The sequence below is a fragment of the Halichoerus grypus genome, chromosome 12 (assembly GCF_964656455.1).
Source record: "Halichoerus grypus chromosome 12, mHalGry1.hap1.1, whole genome shotgun sequence".
NCBI lineage: Eukaryota > Metazoa > Chordata > Mammalia > Carnivora > Phocidae > Halichoerus > Halichoerus grypus.
The window spans coordinates 32,177,462-32,194,250 of NC_135723.1; the positions used below are offsets into that span (position 1 = coordinate 32,177,462).

Below are 16,789 nucleotides of genomic sequence, written 5' to 3' on the forward strand. Positions count from 1 at the left end.
GAACCCTGCTCCTTTCCTGGGAGTCAAATCCTGGGTCTGTTGCGAGCGCCGGGCTGCTGCATCTTTGGGTCTGTGGACCCGAGAATAGGCTTCCGGCGTGAAAAAGATCAGCCGCTAAAGCTAGCGATCCCAGCAGTTAAAGCTGGGCTCCCGGCAACGATCAGCATTCCTCCCGGAGCTCTCCGGCGCCACGCATCCCACAATCCCCGTGCAAACTGCAGCGCTGCTCCGCTGCGTGCCGGCTGCTTGCGGCACGCGGGCTGCGAGCGCGAGCCCGGCGTCTTGACAGCTGCCCACGCGCCGGGGCGGTGCTCGAGCACGTTACTTTAAAGAGCCACGCGGCCAGCCCCGCCCCTCGCTTGCCACGATTGGCTCCAGGTGGACTGCGTTGGCCTGATAGGTGCAGGGAGGGCGGGGCTGCGCACGCGAGGCCCGTGGCCTCACCGCAGCAGTCGCGCCTGGGGCGCGAGTGGCGGCCGAAGGCAGGTGGTAGGGCGTGCGGGCCGGCGGGCACGCGCGCGTGCTGGCAGCCGAGGTCCCTCGGGACGCAGGGGAGCGCCCGACACCGCCCCGCACGCGCCGCCCTGCGGTCGGCGGCGCGCGCGAGGGCGGGGGAGGTGCGTGCGTGTGTGCGCGTGAGTGTGTGTGAGTGTGTGTGTGTGTGTGTGTGGAGCTTGGGTGCGGAGCGCGAGCCGTCAGTGCCCCGGTACGAGTTCCCCCGCGGTCTTCCACACCCTCCGTCGGTCCCCGCTCCTTGCCCCACGACCCTCCAGTGCCCCCACGGTCGCAAAACGAGCGAGAGCATTGGGGAGCAGGTGTGGGGGGCGGGAGGGGTCGCAGCAGACAAAAGGGGCGCGGGGGTCAGCCCGCCATGGCCTCCCGGAGCCTGGGGGGCCTGAGCGGGAGCCGCGGCGGGGGCGGCGGCGGCGGCGGCGGCGGCGGCAAGAAGAGCCTGAGCGCCCGCAATGCTGCGGTGGAGAGGAGGAACCTCATCACGGTGTGCAGGTACGGCGCGGCCCGCAGCTCGCAGCGAGGGGAGGGGGCCGCCGGCGCCGAGGGCTGAGGGTTGAGGGCGTGAGCCCCCGGGGGGTCCCGCAGACTGGGGGGCCGTGGCCCCAGGCTCTGCAGCACCGGGTGTGTCCGCGGGCGCGAGCGCCCTGAGAGGGGCCCGGGTCTGGGCACCGCGAGGCCCCGGACTTTCCGACAGTTTCAGAGACGAGCGAGGATAAGGCTTGGGGCGGGGCTGGGGGAGGATTTGTTTTGAATGTGTCTTCTAGTGTCAGAGTAAGAGAGGAGGACAGGAAGGAAAAGCTCTTTCATTTAGTGCTCATTAAGCTGTCAGCCAGCTTTTGGTAAAGTCGTTACTGTGTTGCTTCAAAATCGGAATGCATTTTGTTTTTGTTTTGGCTTGTTTACGCATATATTCAGTTATTTCATTCCACCAGTATTGAGTGTCTACTACAAGCCTACCGTGCGTGTGTGTGTGTTTTCTCTCCACTTTTAAATTGCAGAGCTAGTGCAGTTTCTGCAGTTGTTATAAAGAGTGGGACTTGTGGAGGATACCTAGTCTTCGTGTCAATGTTTTATTCCAAGTCTGCCTTTCCTTAAAGAGTTTCTAATTATAAATGTAGTATTCCTTTACTCTAGGAAATATGGAAACATAAAGGGAATAATTAGTATCTGTATTCAGAAATAACTGATTTTTCACCAAACACCTCAGCAGCAACCATCGGTAGTCCTCTAAGAATTAAGAAATGATGACACCTTTTCTATTTCTGTGTATTTCTTCTTGTGTAAAAATGTGTCAAGCGTCTGTCGCAGCACACAGATATTTATGCTAGGACTTATATTCAATAACTTTGAGGGACTTTTTTTTTTTTTTTTTTAACCTGGACCATTACAGATGTTTGCCTAAATAGCAGGAAGACCTGCCTCACTAACTGTATGGCACTTTGAGCTGTAAACAGTAAAATAATGTGGACTTGGTTTAATTTACCACTTGTGCTGTCTAGGATGCAACCTTTTGAGGAAGACAGGTATTAAATTTTTTTAAATCCAGGAAAATCTTCCTTTTTTAAGTTACGAAAATAGAACAATAATCAAAGCTGATTTCTTTTACATATATTAAAGATTATTATTTTATTTTTTTAAAAGATCATCTCAAGCAGGATCCAGCATTCTTGGGGTAATATATTTCATAAAAGCTCCCTCACAGTTAAACTTCACAGGACAGTTTTTTGCTCAATTGTCTTTTTAATTTTTTTTTAAATAATTCTTCACACTATAGCATCTGATGCTCAGCAAATATTTATTGAATGAATAATTTCAGTGGTGGGTACTCTTGCTTCTCCATTTTTGTCCTGGCTGATTTTAGGTTACTTGATGTTCATCTGCTCCCTCATCTGAGGCAGGCCAGAAGAAAGGACTTGTATCTCAATCTTATTTAAATAACATTTTAAGTTATGTTTAAGTAATTTCAGTCATATCACACTGATTTGTGTGGACAGCTGTCCCGGGCTTGCTGTATTTTCATTAATTTTATTTGCATAATTATTGTTTTCTATTGCAAAATGAATATAAATGCTGATCTCAGGTATAATTTACACATAAATTTAGTGTTGTAGCTAAAATAAATGTCAATTTCTGGCTTAGATTTCAACTTGTGTATTTATGTGGATTTACTACTAAGGCTGTTCTTCATGTATGAAGAGTTGATGGTTTATATAAATTATCATCCATCTCAATAGTAATGGGATCTGTTTGATAGGCTTTGTCTAAAAGGCTTTTACTTTTTGGGAAAAAAGTCATTCTAGGCCATTTGTATGTTTTAAGTAGCTCTGCCAGAACAAATCAATATTTATGCATTTATGTTTCTTTGCCTTTCAAGAGTTACCAAATTGTGGTATCTTACCCTTGTCTCTTAATGAATTCATTTTTTAATTTTTATATATCAAGTTAGAGGTGATTTGATATTTAAAGTTGTGAAGAAGTTGGTTTAGAGTTTGAGTTCTAAGTTTACTTTGTCCTTAACGAGTTCTGTGTTCTTTTTTTTTTTTTTAAAGATTTTTTTAAATTTTTTTTTATTTGAGAGAGAGAGTGAGAGAGAGAGAGAGCACAAGAGGGGGGAGTGGGAGAGGGAGAAGCAGACTCCCTGCCGAGCAGGGAGCCCGATGCGGGACTCGATCCTGGGACTCCAGGATCATGACCTGAGCCGAAGGCAGTCGCTTAACCAACTGAGCCACCCAGGCGCCCTGAGTTCTGTGTTCTTTAACAAGCCATGCAAACATCTCATTATCTAGTTTTCACATCTGTAAAATCATCTTAGCCTACATCATTAGTAACCTTCAATAACAGCCCTAAAACTAATAATAGACTTCAAATAAAATGTGTTGATATTTTCTTTTGAATTTCCCCAAATATGAGCAGGGTAATAGTAGACATGTTTAATGGTAGCTAGATGAGGTATGTGCCTTTTTCTCTCTAAAGAAAAACATTTTGAACTTTGTCTCCCATTTTATGTTTCCCTACTGATGCTCTAGAAAACTTGTCAACAGTTTACCAAAGCAAATCAAAACAAAATAACCCCCCAACCACCTCATATCATTCTACTGTATCTATGATATTTATACGATAATGCTTTTCTTTACCCCTTACACAATTTAGGCATATTCTCAGCTTAGTTTTAAAGCCTTATTATGTAACTAAGCAATTCTTTAGGTTTGAAGCCTTGTACAAGAACAGTATTGTTATGGTGTGGAACTTTTGAAGTGGGTTGCTGGGTTAGGTAAGATAGTCAGGACCTGAATTGAATTTAATTTCGATTCATTGTGATTATGTATGTAATTCTTTCATCTCTTGTTTTTGTTCTATTGAACATTTATGTATTGTAGCCTTAAAAATACTTGTATGGTACTTAGTAAGTACTATTTTATCATGCTTTTTTACAGATTGTGGTGGAGAGAAAGTAGGTCATTTGAGGCCTCTAAATATTCCACATTCAACTCCAAAATATTCGTAGACTGATTTTGGCTCTTTGTACCAACTAGTATTTTCCCTGCATATTCATTACCATTTAGAATTTTGAAAAATTAATTTTTAAAGTCCTGCAGGCTTTTTTAAATCTCTATTTTTCATCCATAGAAAATCAGGTACATTAGTCATTTTTTCTGTCATTTTTAAGCTCCACATTTTATTGAAAAACTTACATATTCTTTTGATTTTACTTCTGTTGACAAAGAGAATTAAAATGGAAAGTCTCTTTCTGTAGGTCAACATTGCTTTATGAGAAAGTTATTAAAGTATATAGTTTATATATGCATAATCAGATTTTAATATAACATTTGTTAAACCTTTACATCAATTCCTTAAGAGAAACTCCTCACACAGTCATAATTTTCCTGTCTTGTGGATAGAAAGGATTACAAGAGCCACTTAAGGAGAAAGTGTGATGAGTGGAGACAAATGATGGTTTTCTAAATTAAAGTACTTCTAATAAGATGTACATAGTTATTCTTGGTTTTCTGTAGGTGAAGATATTATTTCATAATTTGAATGTTATTTCAAGTAACAATAGGGCCTTATTTTTCCAGTGTAGTCAGGGAATGAGGTACTTCTATTTTCCATGTTATTAATGTTTGAGTTAAGCTTAAAATTCTCCCATCAACTATAGTGCTCTACTCAGCATTAGTTGTGGAGTGCAATCTTCTGCATAACTGAAGCTTATAATTTAAGTGTTTAAGCCACAATAAATATTAATATTTAAAACATTTTGGGTGAATCACTTTTAAAAATGGATTACACATTTCTCTACCTTCTTTAAAAAGACTCTCTAAAGAATAATAGAATCTTTATTGAGGACTTCACTCTGAATCTGGTTCTGTGAATATGTCCTATGCAGTGGCTACCCTTGAGGACTCTTGAGATGCATAGAGCTTTTTGCGACATGGCCCCAGAAGATTGTGTGTTTAAAGTTTTTTGTCTGCTTTTGCATTCTACTGTTGCTTCCCACCAAGTTATCTGTATTTCGTACAACTCTGCCTGTTTCTAGCAGCTCTTTCCTTTGTGCTTCCTATCCTCACGTGCTTACTATAATTGGCTGTGACTAGGAAAGCAGATAAGTAAATTTATCATGTGTTTAAAAAAAAAAAAAAAAGGCAACCAGAGGCCTCGGGTAAGTAAGTGGGCTTTAGCACTCTGAACTTAACATTTTAGTTGATGAATAATCAGAAAAAATGTCTCTTCCTATGTTTGAACTTGGTGGGTGAACTGCAGATTCGTAAAATGTTAGTATGATTGGCAATATGATCCTTTAAAGAACTTCAAATTGAGTGACTTACTTTCCTTGTTACTATTTGCTTGAGTATGCCTCGTGAGACTGTTCATACCTTGGCTACAGTGATTATATTTTTAGCTAAAGCTCTTTTAGTCATGCTGGGTGTGGCAGAACTTTGGATTTGGTCTTTGATCAACATTTTCAGTTGCATTCTTTTGGAGCAGGTTCAGTATCATTTCTAAGGATTGTTAAGAGCTCTGATAGTAGGTATTCATGATGGAGGTAGCATGATCATCTTTTCAGCTATTAGTCCTGGATAAGCTTCTCAGCATTCATAAAAGGTCATTATGTCTTCCCCTAGCTAAAATGGATTCGTATTCAACTTCGGGAGAATAGCTGTCCTCCACACATGTAACTTCCCTGCTTATCTTTTAAAGATTTTATTTATTTGAGAGAGAGCACACGAGAAGGGGGAAGGTCAGAGTGAGAAGCAGATTCCCTGACTCCATCCCGGGACTGCAGGATCATGACCTGAGCTGAAGGCAGTCGCTTAACCAACTGAGCCACCCACGCGCCCCTTCCCTGCTTATCTTAACTTCACTGCTTATCTTAACTTCACTGCTGATTGATAAATGTCAGAAGCTCAGATGAAAGATGGGATATTCAAGGGGGAATATGTGACGCTTATCCACTCATGTATTCAGTCTTACAAGTTTAGGAGATATATATCTGAGCTGGTCCAAATCATCACAAAGCAGCTGGGTATGTAGACAGCATTGCTTCACACCCTCCTATCACCAGTTGCTTTTTCACAATTGTGCCTTGGTAAGTTTCCATCAGCCTATATTGTGTGTCATCAGAAGAAACCGTCACAGAAGGTCTTCTTGAAGCTGTTGTCAAGGACATTGTTTATCATGTCAAGAAGTGTCTTCTTTTTGTGAAGATTTCTGTGAGAAATAGCTGTCTTATTTTAGTGCCAAGAATTGTATCTCTAGGCAATTGGACTGGACACAAATGTGTAACTGACAACTTCTTTTTTCTTATACAGCTTTAGAAATTTTAGTGTTAAATTTGTGGCCAAGCTCTAAAAGATACATAGAACATGGGAGTAATGCATTTAGCATTATTCTTAGCTCTACTTTGCTTCCACATTTTTCATATAAATTATTATTGATTTATAATCTGCATACAGAAAGTGCACATAGCATAAGTGTACAGGTCGGTGAATTTTTGTGAAGAGGACACTACATTGTAACTAACACTCAGGTCAAGAAAAAGAACATTACCCTTCAGGTATTTAAATATTCTGAAGTTTTTCTCAAAAGTGTTTGTAGTTGGGAATATACATATACATCCCTTTTTAAACTTATTCTTTTGTATTTTTATATTGTAACATTAAATTTTATTATTTTTTTGCTGATATATAGACATAAAATCAACCTTTTAAAATATTTGTCTTGTAGTAATCTTACCAGATTTACTTATTAATTCTAACAGATTTTCTGCAGTTTTTTATTTTTTTAAACTCTGAATACAGTCATGTCATCTACTTATTTAAAACTTCATGCCTTTGTTTTCTTGTGTTACTGCACTGGCTAGAACCAGAGCATTGCAGAAAACATTTTACCATGACTGTGGACTCTGAGAAACAAACTGAGGGTTCCAGAGGGGAGGGGGTGATGGGATGGGGTAGCCCAGTGATGGGTATTAAGGAGGGCATGTATTGCATGGAGCACTGGGTGTTATATGAAAACAATAAATCATGGATCACTGCATTGAAAACTAATGCTGTACTATACGGGGACTAACATAACATATTAATATAAAATTAAAAAAGAATTTTTACCATGAGGTAGATGTTTGCAATCAAATGTTTTTTCTATCAAAATAAACATAATTTATCTCCCTTTTTTTTTTTGTTTATGTAGTGATTAATATTGATTGACTTTTGAAGGTTAAACTACTCTGGAATAAAAGCAGTTGTACTGTATTATCTTTTTTTACATATCTTTGCATTCAATGAGTTAATATTCCATTTGGGATTTTCACATATATGTTCATGGAAGAGATTTATCTGTAATTGTTCTTTCTTACAGTGTCCTTGTTTAGTTTTGTCATAAAGATTATCTGACCTTAGAAAGCAAGTTGGGAAATACTCTTCAGTAGAAGAATTTGTATAACATTAGATTATTTCTTTCTTAAACTTTTGAAAGAATTCACCAGGGAAGAAATCTGAACTGCTAATTGTCTTTGTGGGAAGTCTTTTAGTAACAGATTCAATTTATGTAACAGACACTGTACAATTCAGATTTCCTCTTTCTTCTCGAATCAGGTTTCAGTGAGTTTTTCAGGTATATTACCAAACTTATTCTTAAGATCTTTCAAATATCCTCTTAATATCTTTTTATTGTTTAAAAAAGCTATAGTAATTTTCCATTTTCTTTCCTGATATTGCTAATCTCTGTTTTTTCCATTTTTTTTCTGGCCAGGAGTTTATGAATTTTATGTGTCTTTTCAAAAGTCAGCTTTTGGCTTTGTTAATTTTCTCTGCCATACATTTATTTCTTAACTCATTGGTTTTTTTTATTATTTCTTTGACTTTAAGTTCCTGTTCTTTTTCTAACTTCTTGAGATGGGAATTTAGATCAGCGTTCTTCAGTCTTTCTTCTTTTCTAATATATGCCTTTTAAAGCTACAGATGCCCCTGTTTGGCATTATTTTGGGATTTGAAGTGTTATATCTTTATTATTAATTAGTTTAAAATGTTTTCTTTTCTTTTTTTTTTTTTAAGATTTTATTTATTTGACAGAGAGAGACACAGCGAGAGAGGGAACACAAGTAGGGGGAGTGGGAGAGGGAGAAGCAGGCTTCCCGCTGAGCAGGGAGCCCGATGCGGGGCTCGATCCCAGGAACCTGGGATCATGACCTGAGCCGAAGGCAGACGCCCAACAACTGAGCCACCCAGGCACCCTGTTTTCTAATTTCTGTTGGGATTTCTTTGACTCATGGGTTATTTAAAAATTTATTTAACTTTCGGGCGCCTGGGTGGCTCAGTTGGTTAAGCGACTGCCTTCGGCTCAGGTCATGATCCTGGAGTCCCTGGATCGAGTCCCGCATCGGGCTCCCTGCTCAGCAGGGAGTCTGCTTCTCCCTCTGACCCTCCCCCCTCTCATGTGCTCTCTCTCATTCTCTCTCTCTCAAATAAATAAATAAAATCTTTAAAAAAATAAAAAAATAAAAAAAATAAAAATTTATTTAACTTTCAAACAGTGGAGGATTTTCTAGTTATTTTTAGATACTGATTTTTAACTTGATTCCACTATACTTATAGAGAACATACTCTGAAAGATTTCAAACTTTTGAAATTTTGTTTATGCTTGCTTTATGATATAGCATATGGTTAATTTTGATAAATATTTCATGTACATTTGAACAATATATATATTCTGTCATTGATTGCATGTTCTGTCTATGTTAATTGTATCTAAGTATGTTAATTGTGTTATTCATATCTTCTTTATCCTTACTAGTTTTTTATATGCCTAGTGTATCTAATTTTGAGAGAGATGTGTTAAAGTCTGTCTCTGAGTGTGTCTTTGTCTATTTCATCCTTTAGTTCTGTCATTTTTGCTTTCAATATTTTGTTGCTTTATTACTGGGTGTGTGCAGATTTAGAATTGTGATCTCTTGGGGTCCCTGGGTGGTGCATTCGGTTAAATATCCTACTCTTGGTTTCAGCTCAGGTCGTGATCTCAGGCTCATGAGATCAAGCCCCGCATCCAGCTCTGCTTCAGATTCTCTCTCCCTCTGCCCCTCCCGCTCATGTTCTCTTTCAAATAAATAAATAAATCTTTAAAAAAGAAAAAGAATTGTGATCCTTCGTAGGGGTTGGATTCCTTTGTCAGCATGAAATGTCTTTCTTTATCTCTAATACTGTTATTGCCTTAGAGTTTATTTTGTCTGCTATTAATATAGTTAAAACAGCTTTCTTTCAGTTAATGTTTGTATGGTGTATCTTTTTCCATCCTTAACTTTTAATCTTTTTGTTATTAAATTTAAAGTGTCTCTTGTAGGCAGGATAGAATTGAGTTTGGGGTTTCATCTAATCTTTTATTTAGAGTATTTAGCCCATTTACATTTAATGTTACTGTGTTTGGGTTTATAGCTACCATTTTACTCTTTGTTTTATGTTTACTTTTTTCTCTTTCCTTGCCTTCTTATGAATCAGTATTTTTTATTTATTCCACTATTCCAGTTTTTGTCTCAATGAACTTTAGTCATAAATTTTTTTTCTTGTTCTGTATATATGTTAGATTCCTATGCTTTTGCAGTTACACTTGATTTATCACAGTGTAACATAAATTTAACTCCATCTGCTTCCCCAGTAGTGTTAGAACCATTTATTCGTTCTCATCTTGGACATTTTAAGTCTACATATATTTTAAATTCTGCAAGATTCTTTTATTGCTGTATTTTATACTTGATATTCAGGCAATACACATTTGCATTTACCTACATATTTACCCTTGTCGTTGCTCTTCCATCAGATTTGGAAAAATTTTAGCTATTATCTTTTTACACTCCAATTACATGTGTGTTAAATTTTACCAGGCTCCACTTGACTTATGTTCTTTCTTTTCTGTATCTGCTCTTCTTTATTCTCTCTCTACTTCAGTTTGTATATATTCTATCGACTTCTTTTCCTTTTCATTAATCTTGTCTTCTGTTTCTCATCTGAGTAAATTAAATGAGTTTTTAATTTCAGATGGTTTTAGAATTTTTATTTGATTCTTTTTTAATAGATTCTAATCCTCTTATAAAAATACTATCTTTTTATCTATATCCATCTTTTCCTGTCTTCCCTAGGTCATATTAATCATAGTTACCTTAAAGTTCTTATCACTAATTTAGAATATTTGTATCATCTTACATCTTATTATTGTGTTTTCTCTCTTCCTCTTTTTGTCATGTAGTCTTATTCTTTGGCATATCTAGATTTTTTTAATTGAATGCCAGATAGTATGTATTAAATTTTTTTCAGCACTTCTGTTGTTCTCTAAGGGCTATTGTACTTACCCTTTTGTCAACCATTATGTCAAAAGTATTCCTTAAAACATAACATATAGTAGAAAAAGACCACAGAGGAGTAAACAGGTGGAGTGCACCTGTCAATTTGAAGAAAACGTGGTCAAAAGCATACTAGTGCCCATTGCTCATAATACAGGGTAGTGCTCACTTTCTTTACTAATGTTATCTTCCCCGGGAAGATAGAGTGATAGCTGATCACCTTCATCTAGTCAGGGATGGTGCCGAATCCAGGCTGGATATCAACCCTGGGAAGTCTTGCTCAGCCTTTCATTTGCCCCTGACCATCCAGGGTTTTCAACCTAGGTTTGGTATATTTTTCAGCACCCTTTCTCTGGTAGTCGTAAACAATTATTTTGTCTTCTGGAACTACCAGATGCTTTATTCTGTTAATCAGAGGCTTTGTGATTAGGATTTTAGTCTTCTGATGACAAGAAGGTGTTTGAGGCCTTCCCAGGTCTCCTTCAAAAGCTTTCCTGGTTTTTCTGTTCCCTGCTAGCAGTCTTCTGTGGGAGTTAGACCCTGCCACACTCAGAATTGGCGGATATTCCTGGGTAAAAGCAACTATAGCAGCCCACTGATTTTTGAGCTTTCCTCTTTCTGGAGTCTTTACCTCTGTAATTCATACTGTTTCAGCCACTCTCTCTCTCTGCAGGCTTCAAACATATGATTTCTGTAATTCCTCCCCCTTCTCCCAGTTTTTCTTGCTGTACTCTGTGGGAGCATTGGTCTACCACCATTTACTCCATCCTCCTTAGTCTGTTCCCACATTTTTCATCTTCCCCAGTTTTAATTTATACAGCCAACTGATGGTATTTTATATGCCCTCATAAGCAATCTGAAGTCTTTTCTGGAATAGGTTCTATAAATAAATATAGCACCAATTATGCTGTAATCTAATTATCTTTTTGTCTTTTACTAGAATGTGAATTTCTCAAACACTGGAATCATAGTTTATTCAGCATCTAGTTTATTTCCAGCATTTAGTACAGAGTAGGCATGTTTATCAAATGAGGTAATTATAACTACTGAAGAATAATAGCAGTGGATGACCATTTCCAAAATAAGGTCGAAGGTTGAATTGAAGAATCATCACTTATTTTTTAAAAGTCACCCTAATGATTAATCTCTAATGATATTAGAGTTTTAGTTTGAGTCCTGCATCAGGCTCCTTGCTCAATGGGGAGCCTGCTTCTCCCTCTGCCTGCTCTACTTGCAGCTCCACCTGCTTGTGCTCTTTTTCTCTTTCTGACAAATAAATAAAAACTTTATATATACATATATATATATACATATATGTATACACACGCACATATATACACACACATATATATGTTAAAATTTTAATAAAATTAAAAACATAAAACATCTGTGTTTAACATATGCGGAAAATATATTAATTTATGTCATGCATGCAGAATAGGCTTTTTGGAGGAAAAATATTAGATGAGCATTTATGACTAGTAATGAAAATTCTTTAATTTAATTGAAGCAATTTCTATTTCAATCAGATTTATTTTATAGTTAAGCCTAACATTGCTAGAATTCAAACCCAAATATATCTGATTTCAAAACCTATTCTTTCTCCTTATGTGCTTCCTTCAGTGTCTGTGGCTACATATGAACTGGTTCTAAATCACGTGTGGGTCTATGTGTTTGTATTTGAGCCATAGAATCAGAAAATGGGAACCTTCATTTTCTTAGCATTTCTGGTGTTCATAAACCATGATTGCTACCTATTAAGTCCTTTAGAAAATCAGTTTACATACAGACACTTGAAATTCTTGCCTCTTTTTCTGTGCTTAGATGTTATTCAGTGAAATGCTGATGCTCTAAAAAGAAAGAGGATATGTGCTAACATTTAGTAATTTTTGTGTAAGTTAAAAATTAAATACTTTATATATGCTATCTCTTTTAATCTTCACAACAATTTGGTAATTGATTACTGAGGAAACTGAGGTTCAGAGAGGTTAAGTGTCTTGACAGGAATGGATAACAGCAGAGCCAGGTGTGAATCCAAGACCTTCTGATATTAAAGTCCCAGTTCTTCCTATTGCTGTATTGCTGCTGTGAGTATCTAGTTTACTAGATAGTTTACCGATGTTAAAATATGTTACTTGAATATTTTTGTCTGTTATTGGATAAAGAGCATTTGATTCCAGAAGGATATGTGGTCCAAGGGTATAAAGTATTCTTTATTAAAATGATTTTAATTGGGAGTTCTTTCATATAAGAGATTTAATGAGTTAATTTATGTTAAGATGGGAAGTCTTCTTGGTTTGATAGCTTTCTAATTTTAGATGTTTATTTTTATTTTTTTGGAAAATTTTGTCTTAGCCTTTTTTTTTAAGATAGTGCATCTAATGTTATTCTTCATGTTGGGCAGTCTGTTGTTATCAATCTGCTTATATAGCAATACAAGATGTTAATTATGTAGTATTTCATCCTTAAAGTACTTAGCTTAACAATTCTCTTTAAAAGAAATTTTGTCACCATATAGTACATCATTAGTTTTTGATGTAGTGTGTTGGCTAACTGAATATAATAAAAATAAATAAATGAATAAAATAGTGCACTTCACAGGTGCTTAATTAAAAAAAGAAAAATAAAAGAAATTTTGTCAGTACAGGTGGGGAAAATATTTTAAAATATACTTTTTTTAAAAATTTTTATATAGGGTAAAAATTTTAAAGATAGTAAATACTAATAAGAGAGAGACTTAGGTTACCATTTCAGAGAAATTGGTTGGGACTTTTTTTTCCCGTGTTCCAATAAAACTTTATTTATAGAAACTGGCAACAGGTTGGATTTGGCCTGTGGTAGTAGTTGCAGACTCTTGCTACAATTATATGTATAAAGAATTTTTTTCTTATAAAAAGATTAAAATTATAGAAAAATAAAAGAGTGAAATATACATGATTTTTGGGAATTCTTTCATAATACTTAAAAAAAAAAGGCAAATTTCTGATTCTAAAAGATTTTTTGAGTTTCTGGTGTAAAATATAAGAAGGGAAATAATGAATACCCAACTTTTATATCAACATGGCTGGGACTGGAGGAGATTATGCTAAGTGAAATAAGTCAAGCAGAGAAAGTCAATTATCATATGGTTTCACTTATTTGTGGAACATAAGGAATAGCATGGAGGACATTAGGAAAAGGAAGGGAAAAACAAAGGGAGGGAAATCGGAGGGAGAGATGAACCATGAGAGACTATGGACTCTGAGAAACAAACAGGGTTTTAGAGAGGAGGGGGGAGGGGGGATTGGTTAGCCCGGTGATGGGTATTAAGGAGGGCACGTACTGCATGGAGCACTGGGTGTTATACGAAAACAATGGATCGTGGATCACCACATCAAAAACTAATGATGTATTGTATGGTGACTAACATAACATAATAAAATTAAAAAAAAAAAGAGGAAATAAGCTATTATCTACAGTTACTGATATAAATTATATTTAGGTAAATTGTATCCTGTTTCCAGCATCCATGTCCTTTTTGATTATTGATGATGGATATTATATTAATGGCAGAAGATAGTTACCTGCCCCTTTGATAGAGACTACTAGCAGTGATAAACTTATAAGGAATTCTGTAATTTTGGTGTGAAATAGTGGAAAGAATTCTGTCTCAGGATTTGGATAGTAATGTTCTACTTAAAAATACAACTTATGAATGACTTTTCTGAAATCCTTTTAGTTTTGAAATGTGATGATTCTAGATGCTTTTATGTACTTTGGTTATCTTCAGATATAATTCTGTGGTAAAGAGATTTAATGGTATAGGTAAAAAAATCTGTTTTGTGTGAAATTTATGGTTTTTTTGTTTTTTTAAGAGGGAGAGAGAGTGGCGGGGGGTAGGGGGAAGACTGAGGGAAAGGGAGAGAGAGAGAATCCTAAGTAGGCTCCATACCCAGCACAGAGCCCGAAGGTGGGCTCCATCTCACAACCCTGAGATCATGACCTGAGCCCAAATCGGGTCAGACGCTCAACTGACTGAGCCACCCAGGCACCCTGAAATTTACGATTTTTGAAGCATGTTTGCTTATTGTAAGGGGATGGGAATATATTTTTTCCTACTCGATCACTCTGCATATATGTAAATATATATGTATGTATTACTAATGCAGAGCCTTAAATATTAAAGGTGGATTTCCACTTTTTAATAGTTTCTTTCCAATAATGTAGAAATTTAACAGAGTAATAATTTTTTTTATTTTGTTGTCACATTTTTACTTTTTAATTATTTATAGTTAAAATTATGTTACAAATCTATGACATGGGAGGAATTAGTTTAATATAGTGTAATGAAGATTTTTTAAACATAGTTTTGGTAACTCTCTCATTTTTCTTGGTATGTTGCCAAAGAGAAAAAGGAAGTTAATGCTTTCTTAGGTTTGAAGGTTTTATTCACAATCATTCTTGTCTATTTCTGACCCAACAAATATTTTCTTTGGGCATTGAAAGTGGAAAAGAGAATCTGTTTAGACAGAGACATTTTAAAAACTGTGCTTAATTATACAACCCTTTTATGAACATTTTTGAATTTTTAATTCTTATGTAAAAGCTGTTACTTAGCCTTGATTTGGTATTTTTAGACATTCATCAAATTGTCATTTCATTATTTTAAAATCAGTCCTCTTCAGGAAATAGATGACTAATATTAATGTCATCATTATCAGGAAATAGCTCAGCATCTGTGTGATATTTTTTTAGATGTATTGAAATTCTTTTTACAGGTTTGGTTTTTATAGCACATCTTAGCTAGTTACTGTGTTATGGAGGAAAAAATTCTCATTATTTTGGCATAATGGAGCTAGCTACATGATTCTAGAGAAATAAGTGTTGAGTGGGAAGACTTGGCTAGCTAGAAGTAAAACATGGATTCTAAGGAACTAAGTTACCTTCTGAAAGTTTGATTTGTGTTGGTAGAAGGAGAGTAGGATATAAATGATGAAGCAAAGGCAGGAAACGTTTCTTTTTTTTCCTTATCAACCTTGATATAATAGAATATTTAAAATGCTTTCTCACCCTTAAATATCTTCATGCTTGGAAATAACAGAACTTGTGTCTAAAGGTATGCTTTAGGATATTTGGACTTTGTTTTTATTTTTGTTTTTATTTTTTTTCAGGTGTTGGATTAAAAGTAATTTAGTACTCTGAGATTTACCATTTTAGGTTTTTGTCATGCAAATAGTGTCTTCTGTAGGAATACAAGCTACTGATAACGTGATAAAAAGATGCATGTATTTTATTGACGATTGATGCGTGTATGGCTTTTGGTGCTACAAAAATATATGTATTAATACCCATGGCCTTTCTTCCCATTATAATTTACAGTGTAGATAATTTGTTAGGATTTTGTATTATTCCTGGAGGACATTAGCGACTAAAATCTTATCAGATTGTTATATGTACAAATTCAATACTCAGGGGCACCTGGGTGGCTCAGTCGGTTAAGCGTCTGCCTTTGGCTCAGGTCATGAGCCCAGGATCCTGGGACTGAGTCCCGCATCAGGGTCCCTGCTCAGCAGGGAGCCTGCTTCTCCCTCTGCCTGCCACTCCCCCAGCTTGCGTGTGCTCTCTCTCTCTGTCAAATAAATAAATATCTATTTTAAAAAAAGAAATTGAACATTCAAACCTAGCTCTTTTTGATGAAATAAGTACTGTTATTTTTATCTTTAAGTAAAATTTTCACTTCATTTCACTGATGTGCATTACGATCTTAAATGCCATAATTTTTTAAAGCAATAGATTACTTCTGCCTTGAATGTGATTGTAGAGTCCTACCTAATGAAGATTGGAGGGAAAGATTAAAACATTACAAAGTTTCCTTTTATTTAGGTCGAAAACCAAACTAGGGGTTTTGCTTATTCATTTTAGGAACATTTTTCAATCTCTTACTGAATAAGAACATTATACTTACTTATTCTTATTAAAAGTTTGCTAAGGAATGGCAACATTTCATTTTTCTCCTGTATTGCCAATGAGATGGACATAGGAAACAAAAACAAGTTTTCAAGTCCCTTTTAATCTGGTTTATCTATTTATCTTCTTTTTGTTTCTATTCATTTACTCATGCATTACATCTGATATTTATCTAACTTGACTATCTTTTAGGTACCAGAGACCACTTCATCAGTGTTGCTTCTTTCTTAGCTGTTCTTATTTTTTCTTTACATAATGGCTTCCGCTTTTGAGTCCTAGATGTAGTTATAGATAATACCATGTACTGAACGTTAATCCACCGCTGTCAAAATTATTTGTCCTGACCAAAGAAGACTGAAAATTATTTGAATAATTATTTTCTCAGTGCTCTGAAGAATATATAATTACTAGTATTCTAAGAGAAGTGTTATTTACATACTAAGAATGCCTTAGGTCATGGTTCTCAAAATGTACTCCTGGACCTTCACCCCTTCAGAGGTCCAA

The 16,789-nt window shown here is 36.5% G+C and overlaps 1 protein-coding gene across 4 annotated transcripts in view; it reads left to right on the forward strand.

Moving 5' to 3' along the window:
- The first annotated feature begins 420 nt into the window (after positions 1-420).
- RUNDC3B (RUN domain containing 3B) overlaps positions 421-16,789 on the forward strand; it is a 128,651-nt gene continuing 112,282 nt past the window's right edge. For 2 of the 4 annotated variants that reach the window (XM_036106272.2, XM_036106273.2), the window contains exon 1: positions 421-1,005. In XM_036106272.2, coding sequence (XP_035962165.2) covers positions 872-1,005 — 134 coding nt within the window. In that variant the 5' untranslated portion in view covers positions 421-871. The remainder of the gene's footprint in view (positions 1,006-16,789) is intronic. The other 2 variants (XM_036106275.2, XM_036106276.2) reach the window with 2 other exon arrangements.